The sequence below is a fragment of the Ranitomeya variabilis genome, chromosome 1 (assembly GCF_051348905.1).
Source record: "Ranitomeya variabilis isolate aRanVar5 chromosome 1, aRanVar5.hap1, whole genome shotgun sequence".
Lineage (NCBI taxonomy): Eukaryota > Metazoa > Chordata > Amphibia > Anura > Dendrobatidae > Ranitomeya > Ranitomeya variabilis.
Window position 1 is genome coordinate 658,381,290 of NC_135232.1, and position 13,023 is coordinate 658,394,312.

Sequence of the window (13,023 nt, forward strand, 5' to 3'; positions counted from 1 at the left end):
AGGACTCACTGTATATACTGATGACCTATTCTCAGAGTACAATAGGTCATCAATAACAGATCGGTGAAGGTTTGACACCCTCACAAATCTCCTGTTTGCTATACGGAATCTGAATGAAAAAGCACCACAAAAGCTTCCCACAAAAAATAAAAGTAATGCACAGCAATGTCAAAGCAACACCGCTGTGCACATGTTTTGTCTTAAGTAACTTTTTTTTAACCACTCGGAAATCTTGAAGTGGTTAAAAGAAGTGACATGCTTTTTCTAGTGGAAATCGCACATTCTCTTGACTTAAAATTATAGGGTAAAAGAAGCTGGTGGCAGCAAGAACAAAGGCAAAACTGCCAGCAAAAACTCAGCTTGTGCGCCGGCATCAAAAAGACACTGTGTGTACCTACCCTTAGGCCTGTTTTACACGTCAGTGCCTCTGTACGTGTAGTGACAGTTTTCTCACATACCGGAGACACGGACACACGTAGATCCATTCAAATGAATGGGTCTATGTAGATGTCAGCGTGCTTTGACGGACCGTATGTAAAAAATGCAGACATGTCCGTTTTTACCCGGACACACGGCCGACCAAACGTCCCACACATGGAGAACAGTCTACATTGTCCTCCGTGTGTACGGACGGCCGCGGGGGAAGCAGCGCTGCTGTAAGCTGCTATTCCCCTGCGTGTGGTGCTAAACGCGGCTTTCATCCATTGTCCCCTGCTCTGCTGACGAGCAGGGGACAATGAATGAAAGAAAAAAACTACGTGGGGTCCCCCCTATATTTATAAACCAACCAGACGAAACTCACAGATGCGGGCTGCTATTCTCAGGCTGGTAAGGGGCCATGGAAATGGAACCCCCCAGCTTAAAAACAGCAGCCTGCAGCTGCCCAGAATAGTCACATCTATTAGATGCGCCAATTCTGGAGCTTTGCTGGTTCTTCCCACTTGCCCTGTAGCGGTGGCTAGTGGGGTAATGAGGGGCTAATGTCACCTTCCTATTGTAAGGTGACAATATATAGTAATGGAGAGATGTCAATAAAATACCTATCCATTACTAATCCTATAGTAGTTAAAGGGTTAATCAAACACCACACAGTAAAAAAAAAAAGTCTTTTAATGAAATAAAACAATATACACAGTTTTTCCATCTTTATTAGTCTGCCATTCCAAGCGACGCCCTCGATCTCCTAGAAAAATGTAAAAATAATAAACCAACAATATACCCATACCTGTCCAGCGTACAGTCAGTCCCACGCAGTAATCCATATCTGGGGGAATGTACAGTTTACAACCGGGAGCGCTGCTAATGCGGCCGCCCCCGGCAGTAAACTACTGGGGAATGAATGAAATGCTGGGAGCGGAGCTTCAGTGACTAGAGTTTTTTTCTTTCATCCCTTCTCCCCTGCTGATGCTACTGCCGGCCAAGCAGGGCAGAACGGATGACAGCTGGCTTCAGCACCACACAGGGGAACAGCGCATACTGTAGCGCTGCTTCCCAGCGGCCATCCGTGTGGTACTAATGCGGCACACGGTTTCCACACGTGTGCCACATGGATGTGTCACATGGACACGGATATCTCCGGTACCGGAAATATCAGGACGTGTGAAACTGGCCTTAGGGTACTGTCACACAGTGGCACTTTGATCGCTCCGACGGCACGATCCGTGACGTTGCAGCGTCGCTTGATTATCGCTCCAGCGTCGTAGACTGCGGTCACACTTTGCAATGCACGGCGCTGGAGCGATAATTTCATGACGTAGTTGCGATGTAGAAGTCATACGGGACATTGGGAATATCGTACACACCTTTGTTACACGCTGCGATCATGCCGCCACAGCGGGACACTTGACGACGAAATAAAGTTTCAAACGATCTGCTACGACGTACGATTCTCAGCGGGGTCCCTGATCGCAGTAGAGTGTCAGACACAGCGATATCGTAACTATATCGCTGGAACGTCACGGATCGTGCCGTTGTAGCGACCAAAGTGCCACTGTGTGACAGTACCCTTAGGCAGGATTGCAATTACAAGTAACACCGCTATGCAGAGCTGATAACACAGGATCCACCAATCAGAATAGGTGAGATCACAGCTGACCAGGTCCCCCTCCTTTCACAATGACCACTGCACACGCTCATTAGATGCTTCAATTAAAAAAAGTTTGAGACAGGCTATTGCTGCTAATGTAAATGTGAATTTTCTTAAATAAGAGTCTAAAATACACAGCGGCCAATGTGAATTTTATGTATTTAATTTTTTTTTAATTTAATTTATTTATTTTTTTAAACCCGGATGTGAAAAAAATAAAAAAAATAAAAGTAGCAAAAATTAATAATAGAGTTTTCTCAGAAATACAAGATCACAGTCCATATCCACAAGTAGCATTTATTCATTACTATGTAAAAAGTGGTCATGGAAGGGAGGGGATACTGGATTAGCAAAATGATCAAAGGACATTCCAGGCTTTGAGACGGGTGAGTTCCATGATGCCACTGCAGCACAGAGAAAGATCTTGGCATACAGTAGCTATACGGATATGGCTCTATTGATATTACACAGGACCTATATTACCCCATATATCCAATCTAAAATGTCTCCTTCAACTCTTTATTCATGCTCTAAATGTAAAACACGAAACACTGATATTTACCATCATTTATGGAGTTGACAAAAATACAGGAGTTGTGGGGCATCATACATACGTAGCTACAGAAGTTATGTGGAATCACCTTCTCACTCACACAACAATGGGCTATCTTTAATATCCTGGAAGAAACCCAACGTAAATTACCCAAACATACTAAAGCTACCCTCACGATTTGGGCCTCGGCAACTAGTAAAAGCATAATGCACCGCTGGTTGAGTCCGACTATACCACCACAATCCCTTATACACGCTAAGATTATGTTCCATTTTAAAATGGATTGGCTGGATGCACTGTCCAGTAAGAAAAGGCTGTCTGGTAAATTTCTAAATACTTGGCCTCTTTTTATTCCATCTCTTCCTTTAGGGATTAAAGAAAAAATACGAGCTCAATTTGCGAATACCCAATGGTATCTAATGCAGCGAATAGGTGGTCATACACCAATTCCATAGTACAAATCGAATAATAGGTGCATGCAGAGAAGGGTAGGGGTGGGATTGGGGTGGGTAAGGGTACATGGGCATTGGTATTGCTATTTACATATTTGTACTGTCCATACATGATTTGTCTAATTGTACTGTTTATATGTACTGTTATTTTAAATGTAATAAACAGAATTATATATAAAAACAAAATAATAATAATAGCTAGAACATAAAGTAGTGATTTAAACAAGTAGGTCATTTTCTGATTACATATTCCCTTTAATGCTTCCCTGTAACAAAGCCTGAAACATTTGCCATAATTGAAGCAACAGTGAATTGTATGGAGGACCAAAAATTATTCTGAAACAATCTGACTAGTGAGGAGTGAACGTACGCTGATAAGGCGTTATCCGAGCATGCTTGAGTGCTAACCGAGTGTCTTTCGCGTGCTCGAAAAAAAAATTGAGACCCCGAGGCTGCTTGTCTCGTGCCTGTTAGACAGTCGCAACACATGCAGAGATTACCTGTTTGTTAGACAATTCCTGCATGTGATGCGACTGTCGAACAGCAACGAGATCTGCAGGCGCAGGGACTCGAACATATTATTCAAGCACAGCGGAGACACTCAATTAGCACTAGAGCATGCTCAGATAACACCTTATCCCAGCACATTCGCTCATCACTATATCTCACCTCTTCCATTACTTCCTTCTCCGATATCACCATCGCCTCCACCGGTAAACAGTTTCGCAAATCATCAGCAATATTGTGGAGCAGAACATCTGAATTGCTTGTTGTTAGCTCTTCTACTTCACCTTAAAAACAGAAAACATTTCAGGGTGGAAACCAGTTTGACACCAGGGTAACATAGATGTCCTCTAGGACCCCTTGCTGTGCTGTAGCCATCATCAGACATATGCAAGCAGCTTGTGCAGATCAGTCATCGGGGGACATTACTACAGAGCATGCAGCACTCTGACAGATTTGGCACAGTTTCTGTCTGGCCTAGTTTTGCACAGTCTAAAGGTACCTTCACATTAAGCGACGCTGCAGCGATAGCGACAACGATGCCGATCGCTGCAGCATCGCTGTTTGATCGCTGGAGCGCTGTCACACAGACCGCTCTCCAGCGACCAACGATGCCGAGGTCCCCGGGTAACCAGGGTAAACATCGGGTTGCTAAGCGCAGGGCCGCGCTTAGTAACCCGATGTTTACCCTGGTTACCATCGTAAAAGTAAAAAAAACAAACGGTACATACTCACCTGCGCGTCCCCCGGCGTCCGCTTCCTGCACTGTGTGAGCGCCGGCCCTAACAGCAGAGCGGTGACATCACCGCTGTGCTGTGCTTTCACTTTAGGGCCGGCACTCAGTCAGTTCAGATCGGAGCGTGCGGCCGCATAGGAATACATGCAGCAGCACGCTCCGCTCCTGAGTGCGGGGTGCAGTGCCGGGGTTTTGCCGTGCGAGACTCATCCGAGTCTCGCGCAAGTGAGAAGGAGCCCTAAGTTGTTATGTAGCAGTGGTTGGTCACTACTGTCAAGCAAATTCTTAAAAAGGAATCTGCCACCAGGTTGTTGCCATCTAATCTGATGCATATTCCAGCAATGTATCACTTATTGGCCTGCTTGCTTTTGATTTAAAAAAAACAACAGTTTTATCAGCAGGAGATTATAACTAGAGGACAAGTAAACCTGCTGCCATGTAGTACTCAGGGCCGGCGTTTGGGGCAAGCAGACCAGGCAAATGCCTGGGGCCCACACCCACAAAGGGGGCCCCTGCATCTACAGCCCCTTTATGAAGTGCCCAGAGGGTTACAGCAGTGAATAACGCTGTGCATCCTCTGTAGTCCAGGAGCGTCTCTCAAACCTCCCTCCAGCCCCCCTCTCTCTCTCTCTCTCTCTTTCTCCCTGCAGTCAGGTTAGAAGTTGAGAGTGAGGGGCCGATTACAGCAGAACAGAGGTCAGAGTCGGGCCAGGAAGATGCCTGCTGCCTGTGTGTCTCCTCCTGAGTCCTCATCATACCTGCTTGTAAAGCCCTGTCCAGTGGGAATGGATCTGTACAAGTGAAGCCGCAGAACCTGGTAAGTATACATATATGTGTATCTGTGTGTGTGTACATGTGCAGTATACAGTGTGTGTGTCTGGATATGTATATATACAGTATATAGTATGACTGCCTATTTCTGTGGTGCATATATATATATATATATATATATATATATATATATATATATACACACACCTCAAAAAATTAAAGGGAGCACTTAAACAACAGAGTATAACTCCGAGTAAATCAAACTTCTGTGAAATCAAACTGTCCACTTAGGAAGCAACACCGTTTGACAATCAATTTCACATGCGGTTGTGCAAATGGAATAGACGACAGATGGAAATTATTGGCAATTATCAAGATACCCTCAATAAAGGAGTGGTTCTGCAGGTGGGGACCACAGACCACATCTCAGTACCAATGCTTTCTGGCTGATGTTTTGGTCACTTTTGAATGTTGGCTGCGCTTTCACACTCGTGGTAGCATGAGACGGACTCTACAACCCACACAAGTGGCTCAGGTAGTGCAGCTCATCCAGGATGGCAAGGTTTGCTGTGTCTGTCAGCGTAGTGTCCAGAGGCTGGAGGCACTACCAGGAGACAGGCCAGTACACCAGGATATGTGGAGGGGGCCGTAGGAGGGCAACAACCCAGCAGCAGAACCGCTACCTCAGCCTTTGTGTAAGGAGGAACAGGAGGAGCACTGCCAGAGCCCTGCAAAATGACCTCCAGCAGGCCACAAATGTGGATGTGTCTGCACAAACGGTTAGAAACCGACTCCATGTGTCACGGGAAAACTAGGTGGGCAAGAGCTAATAACCCGGGCCCCTGCAATTTCCCTCAGACTAGGGAAATCCTGACTGACCCTCTACCTAGAGTTTACACTGATGGTGAGCATGTCTAGGCCTCGACCCTCACCCTGTCTCCTGTTTCAACCCTAGGCTGAAATTACCACCCACCACCCAGTGAAGAGATCATACACCAATACCCACAGTTAGCACAGACAAGGATAACGGAAAATATACACCACGCCGCAGTCACTCAGGAATACACTATAAATGCGTAGGGCAAAATAAATACAAATATAGGAAGGAGTAAATAAGACAAAGGGAAATACACCACCAGATACGATACTCCAACTCCTAGCTCACTACTCCAGACCGAGATAACCAAGCACAAGACATAAGCTATAATCGGCGACGCCCAATGTTCAGAAGAACTATTTAAAGGCAGTGGGCATGGCCCAGCTTCCAATCCGAGCACCAGCTAAATAACCCCGGACCAGCTAGGTAAAATCTAGCCGACGAAACTGAGCACATAGTGGACAAAAGCGGAATTACCGCTGTCTGTCGAACGCCCTGGTATGAACAGCTTCCAACATGACACCATGAGGATGGTCTGAGTGCCCGATGTCCACAGATGGGGGTTGTGCTCACAGCACAACACCATGCAGGATGCTTGGCATTTGCCACAGAACAACAGGATTGCCAAATTCGCCACTGGCGCCCCGGGGCTCTTCACAGATGAAAGCAGGCTCACACTGAGCACATGTGACAGATGTGACAGAGTCTGAAGACACCGTGGAGAGCGATCTGCTGCCTGCAACATCCTTCAGCATGACCGGTATGGCAGTGGGTCAGTAATGGTGTGGCATTTCTTTGGAGGGAAGCACAGCCCTCCATGTGCTCGCTAGAGGTAGCCTGACTGCCATTAGGTACCAAGATGAGATCCTCAGACCCCTTGTGAGACCATATGCTGGTGCAGTTGGCCCTGGGTTCCTCCTAATGCAGGACAATGCCAGACATCATGTGGTTGGAGTGTGTCAGCAGTTCATGCAAGATGAAGGCATTTAAGCTATGGCCTGGTCCGCCCGTTCCCCAGTCCTGAATCCGATTGAACACATCTGGGACAACATGTCTCGCAGCATCCACCAACGTCACCACAGACTGTCCAGGAGTTGGCGGATGCTTTAGTCCAGGTCTGGGAGGAGATCCCACAGGAGACCATCCGCCGCCTCATCAGGAACATGCCCAGGCATTGTTGGGAGGTCATATAGGCATGTGGAGGCCACACACACACTATTGAGGATCATTTCCTTGTCATGAGGCTTTTCCACTGAAGTTGGATCAGCGTGTAACCTCATTTTCCACTTTGATTTTGAGCATCATTCCAACTCCAGGCCTCCGTGGGACATTAGTTATGATTTATGTTGATCATTTTTAGGTTTTATTGTTCTCAACACTTTCCACTATGTAATCAGTAAAGATTTACAACTGAACTAGAATATTTCATTCAGTGATTTCTATACATACATATATATAGCAGAAACAAAGACAAAAGTGAACGGCACTGCCCGAAAACTTATTGATTACATTAAAGCCGGTGTTTATAAGTCATTTTTGTCCAAAAAACAGCCACATTATAGGATCCTGGGTGCAACTCCATAGAAGATCAGATTTGTTCCATAGTGTGCAGACCCGTTGAAGCGCAAGCACTGTGCGAAACGGCCGTCGTCTCCTCCTGCTCGCCTGAGCTCCACTCCTTTTCCCCCGGCCCTGAAGTATTATTCATGAAGATGCAATAAAAGCTGTCTTTTGAGTTCGGTGAGTGCATTCCGCTTTTTCTTTTTTTTTTTTTCTTCTCTTCACACTATGAGATATAGATATATATATATATATATATATATATATATATATATATATATATATATATATATATATATATATATATATATATATATATATATATATATATATATATATATACACATATACATATATATACACACACACACACACACACACACACACACACACACACATACATACATACATACATATATATATATATATATATATACACATACATACATACATACATACATACACACACACACACACATACACTGCAGGCCACAGGCAGGGATGAGGGGATGTTCGGATGCGCAGCTGCGGGTGTTTATTGCTTCCGGGGGCTCTGCCAGCATTTTGTGAAAGGCCAGAACCCCTGCAGTTTATTTATTTTTACTATTGTTATTTATATAGCGCTATTACCGTAATTCCACAGCGCTTTACAGACATCAGTGGCACTGTCCTCAATGGGGCTCACAATCTATATTCCTTATCAGTTTGGTCTTTGGAATGTGGGAGGAAACCGGAGTACCCGGAGGAAACCCACGCAAACACGGGGAGAACATACAAACTCCTTGCAGATGTTGTCCTTGGTGGGATTTGAACCCTGGACCCCAGCGCTGCAAGGCTGCAGTAGTAAACACTAAGCCACCGTGCTGCCCCAGTTCGGTGGTTTCCTATGCTATGGACTCCTGGGAAAATGGCTGCATGGGGCGTTGCATGCGCAGATGGAGATCTCAGCACCAAGATCTCGGGAGATGAGATCTCAGCGCTGAAATCTCATCTCCCGAGATCTTGGTGACGAGATCTCCATCTGTGCATGTGCCGCCCGCCCCGCATCCATTTTCCCCAGAGTTCACCCCATAGGAAACCATGCAACTGCGTGGGCTCTGGTCTTTCACAAAATGTCGGCAGAGTCCCCGCAGCACCAAACACCCACAGCGGCGCCCCGCACATGCGATCACCCCTTCAACCCAGCCTGCAGAGACCCTGAGACTCTGCAGAGACCCTGAGACTCTGCTCCACTGAGGCTGGTAGGGTATATCTTCATTAGAAGACGCACCCTTATTTTCTTCCAAAAATTTTTGGGGAAAAAAGTGTGTCTTATAATCCGAAAAATACGGTATGTCTAATGGCTTTATCTTACACTAGGGTCTGTTCACACTGTCTTTCTTTACTGCTCCCAGTGGGTTCTCCCTGAATCCTGTATAGAGCCATAGATTGCAATGACAGGAATGGAGTTCACATGAATTCCACACGTGATTTTTTTTTTCTGAATGTGTCCGTCGGTTCCAACAGCCACAGAAAAGTGGGCACTTTTAGACGAAAAAACACAGACTCTGAGGGTCGGTGCACACGATCAGTAATCACTGTGGGTTGGACGCTGTGTACTTGTGCAGCAGCCACATGTTACAGCATAGTGAAGGGGATCTCAAGAAATCCCATGCCCACTATAGACTCCCACGGCTCACCAGCAGAGGCGGACATGCGGCGCGCCCTTCCAGATTGCAGCATGTCTATTTATCTTGCAGAGACACTCAGTGTCACCTGTACAATGTATTGGACGCAGTGAATCCGCACGGTTCAGTGGTCACATGTGGAGTGACCTGCGTTCAATAGCCGGCAGCGGACATGTGCTGCGTCCAAAGCACAATTCCTGATCGTGTGCACCTGGCCTAAGAAAATAAATCAGTCAATTTCAGAAAAAAAACAAATTCATTTGACCTCTGCCTGTGTCGGTGCAGTCTGTGGCCCCGTATGGGATTTATGTGAATCCTATTTTAGGAGGACGCACTGCAGAGGCTCAGTGTGAACAGGGCCTAATATACTATAATAGTGCTGTCTATTATACTATTCCGAGCTGTCCCAGTGCAGTGGCCAGAAGACATTATAAATCTGTTGCCGTCATCTTTCAGCATTTCTGCAGCGTTTTTTTCCCTATTCAAATGACTGGGACACAAAAATGCAAGTGAAAAGGCTGCAAAAATGCTGAATATTTCCTGCCATAGATAAATCCGCAGCAAAAATGGTGCATGTGAACAGACACTACAAAGGTTTTCTGAGAATGTAAAAATAATTAGCATGAAATGATAAATCCCCTGCGGCTCCAGCACTTATGCTCTAGGGGTCTCTGCCAGTCTCAGCACTGGGCTGCAGTGGTTTTGTGTCTTCGGGAGTCTCTGCCAGTCTTAGCACTGAGCTGCAGGGGTCTTGTGGCTCCGGGAGTCTCTGCCTGTCTTAGCACTGGGCTGCAGGGGTCCTGTGGCTCCGGGAGTCTCTGCCAGTCTGGGCTGCACTGGGCTGCAGTGGTTTTGTGTCTTCGGGAGTCTCGGCCAGTCTTAGCACTGGGCTGCAGTGGTCTTGTGGCTCCAGGGGTCTCTTCCAGTCTTAGCACTGGGCTGCAGTGGTCTTGTGGCTACAGGGGTCTCTTCCAGTCTTAGCACTGGGCTGCAGGGGTCTTGTGGCTCCAGGGGTCTCTGCCAGTTTAGCACTGGGCTGCAGGGGTCTTGTGGCTCCGAGAGTCTCTGTCAGTCTCAGCACTGGGCTGCAGTGGTTTTGTGTCTTCGGGGGTCTCTGCCAGTTTAGCACTGGGCTGCTGTGGTCTTGTGGCTCCAGGGGTCTCTGCCAGTTTAGCACTGGGCTGCAGGGGTCTTGTGGCTCCGAGAGTCTCTGTCAGTCTCAGCACTGGGCTGCAGTGGTTTTGTGTCTTCGGGAGTCTCTGCCAGTCTTAGCACTGGGCTGCCGTGGTCTTGTGGCTCCGGGGGTCTCTGCCAGTCTTAGCACTGGGCTGCCGTGGTCTTGTGGCTCTGGGGGTCTCTGCCAGTCTTAGCACTGGGGTGCAGGGGTCTTGTAGCTCTGGGAGTCTCGGCCAGTCTCAGTACTGGGCTGCAGTGGTTTTGTGTCTTCGGGAGTCTCGGCCAGTCTTAGCACTGGGCTGCAGTGGTCTTGTGGCTCCCAGGGTCTCTTCCAGTCTTCGCACTGGGCTGCAGTGGTCTTGTGGCTCCGGGGGTCTCTGCCAGTCTCAGCATTGGGCTGCAGTGGTTTTGTGTCTTCGAGAGTCTCTGCCAGTCTTAGAACTGGGCTGCAGGGGTCTTGTTGCTCTGGGAGTCTCTGCCAGTCTCAGCACTGGGCTGCAGTGGTTTTGTGTCTTCGGGAGCCTCTGCCAGTCTTAGCACTGGGCTGCAGTGGTCTTGTGGCTCCGAGGGTCTCTTCCAGTCTTAGCACTGGGCTGCAGAGGTCTTTTGGCTCCGGGGTCTCCGTCAGTCAAAACTGATTGAAAACACTGGTGACACCGGTATCGGTGTAACATCAATGAACACATGCGGAATCACCGCGCGTACAAAAGCTGGCAACACTTTGGACGGAGCGGGGATAAGCTGCGTTCAAAACGCTGCCGGTATGCCATGTGGAAACACAGCCTAACGCATCTTGTCAGGTAATAAGGCCAGGAGTCAGAAACAGGTGTGAGAGAAATTCACTCTTCTATGCCTTTCGAACTCTTAATATTCAGATCTCAAGCAAGTCATTACAGCACACTGTTCAAAAAGGCAACGGCAAGTCTCCATTTCTTGGACTAGACTACTTAATGCAAAATCACTCACCAAAATGGAGTTAGACCAACTCTCAGAAAAAGTGAAATACAAAATGTAAGAATAAGCTTCTTACCTCATGCAGCAGCTATAGAATTCACTTTTCCTGGAGGGTCCTCCTCACTCAAGATACGAATGGTAAAATGCACGTCTACTCCCGGCACCAACTTTATGTGGACTAAATGCACTCTCTTCTATGCCTTTCAAATGCCAAATATTAAAGAACGTTTCTAAAAAATCATAACAGCACAGCCTTGTACGGCATACTAGACAGAACTTCTGTGTAATTAGCACATGTAGGCATTTAATTAGGGGCAGAGAAAAAGTAAAAGATCCCTCTGAACTATAAGCCAATAGGAACTTTATTGGCGTGAAAAGAAATGAGAACCTTCCCTGCCCCCATCAGTGTTTTTTGAGCTGAAGTTAGGCTACTTTCACACTAGCGTCATTTTGCCTACGTCACAATGCGTCGTTTAGGAGAAAAAAACGCATCCTGCAAAGTTGTCTGCAGGATGCGTTTTTTCCCCATAGACTTACATTAGCGACGCATTGCGACGTATGGCCACACGTCGCATCCGTCGTGTGACAGATGCATCGTGTTTTGGCGGACTGTTGGCACAAAAAAAGTTCCATGCAACTTTTTTTGTGCGTCGAGTCCGCCATTTTCAACCGCGCATGCGCAGCCGAAACTCCGCCCCCTCCTCCCTGGAACTCACAATGGGCAGCGGATGCGTTGTAAAACTGCTTCCACTGCCCACGTTGTGCTACATTTAGCACACTGTCCGTCGGTACATCGGGCCAACGGTTTGCGACGGCCCATACCGACGGACTAGTGTGAAAGTAGCCTTATAGGACAAACTGGATACCACAGACACAAAATGGATTCTGTTTTCTCACACAGGACACAGTATCAAGCGCTGAGGAGCGGTAATGTTGCGGTTGGTATCTTTTTTTTCTTTTCTCCTCACCCTGGGGACATTAAGAAATTATTTGAAAGCAATAGGTAACCTCTTTAAACCCCAACCCCACCGTGGGAATATCCAAAAAAAAAATGCACCCTTTAATTTTGAGTGTTTTCATAAAATTTGTCTCCTTGGCAGGGACTGTTGACAACTGTGTAGTAGAACAGCAAGTAGACAACTTTCTGGGTGGGCTTTTGGGAAGGTTACGGACTACAGTACACACAACGCTACCCTGAATCTTGTCCATGCCCCTTCTATGCTTATTGCATGTCACCCCCATTACCTGACCTTTATGAAATGTGTATTTGGACATTGGGAATATGTCTGAAAATGAAGCATAGCAGGGTCATGCACAAGAAACCTTCCAGAAAGAGCAGATTGCTTATGGATTTTAGGGGCACCATGGAGATTTTTTTCAGGACTTTGGAAAACCTCCCTTTTTTTGGAGGCAGATATTATCTAATATATAATTGCCTAGAATACTACTTCCTGCAATTTGTGCCAACTTCCGTGGCTTTGTCCGGAGCTAATGTCCGGAGCTAATGTCCGGAGCTAATGTCCGGAGCTAATGTCCGGAGCTAATGTCCGGAGATAAGTGACGTCACCAGTGTCCAGGCAGAGCACAGGGGCCCCAGGCAGCATATGGGGCCCCAGGCAGAGCACAGGGGCCCCAGGCAGAGCACAGTGGTCCCAGGCAGAGCACAGGGGCCCCAGGCAGCTTATGG

General features: G+C 47.0%; 1 protein-coding gene across 4 annotated transcripts in view; it reads right to left on the bottom strand.

Annotated features, from left to right (window-relative positions):
• Nucleotides 1-13,023, bottom strand: part of LOC143774992 (uncharacterized) — a 132,920-nt gene that overhangs the window by 62,236 nt on the left and 57,661 nt on the right. For 3 of the 4 annotated variants that reach the window (XM_077262809.1, XM_077262820.1, XM_077262814.1), the window contains exon 2: nucleotides 3,761-3,882. In XM_077262809.1, coding sequence (XP_077118924.1) covers nucleotides 3,761-3,882 — 122 coding nt within the window. Of the gene's footprint in view, nucleotides 1-3,760; nucleotides 3,883-4,097; nucleotides 4,117-13,023 lie in introns of those variants that run through there. The other variant, XM_077262822.1, reaches the window with a different exon arrangement.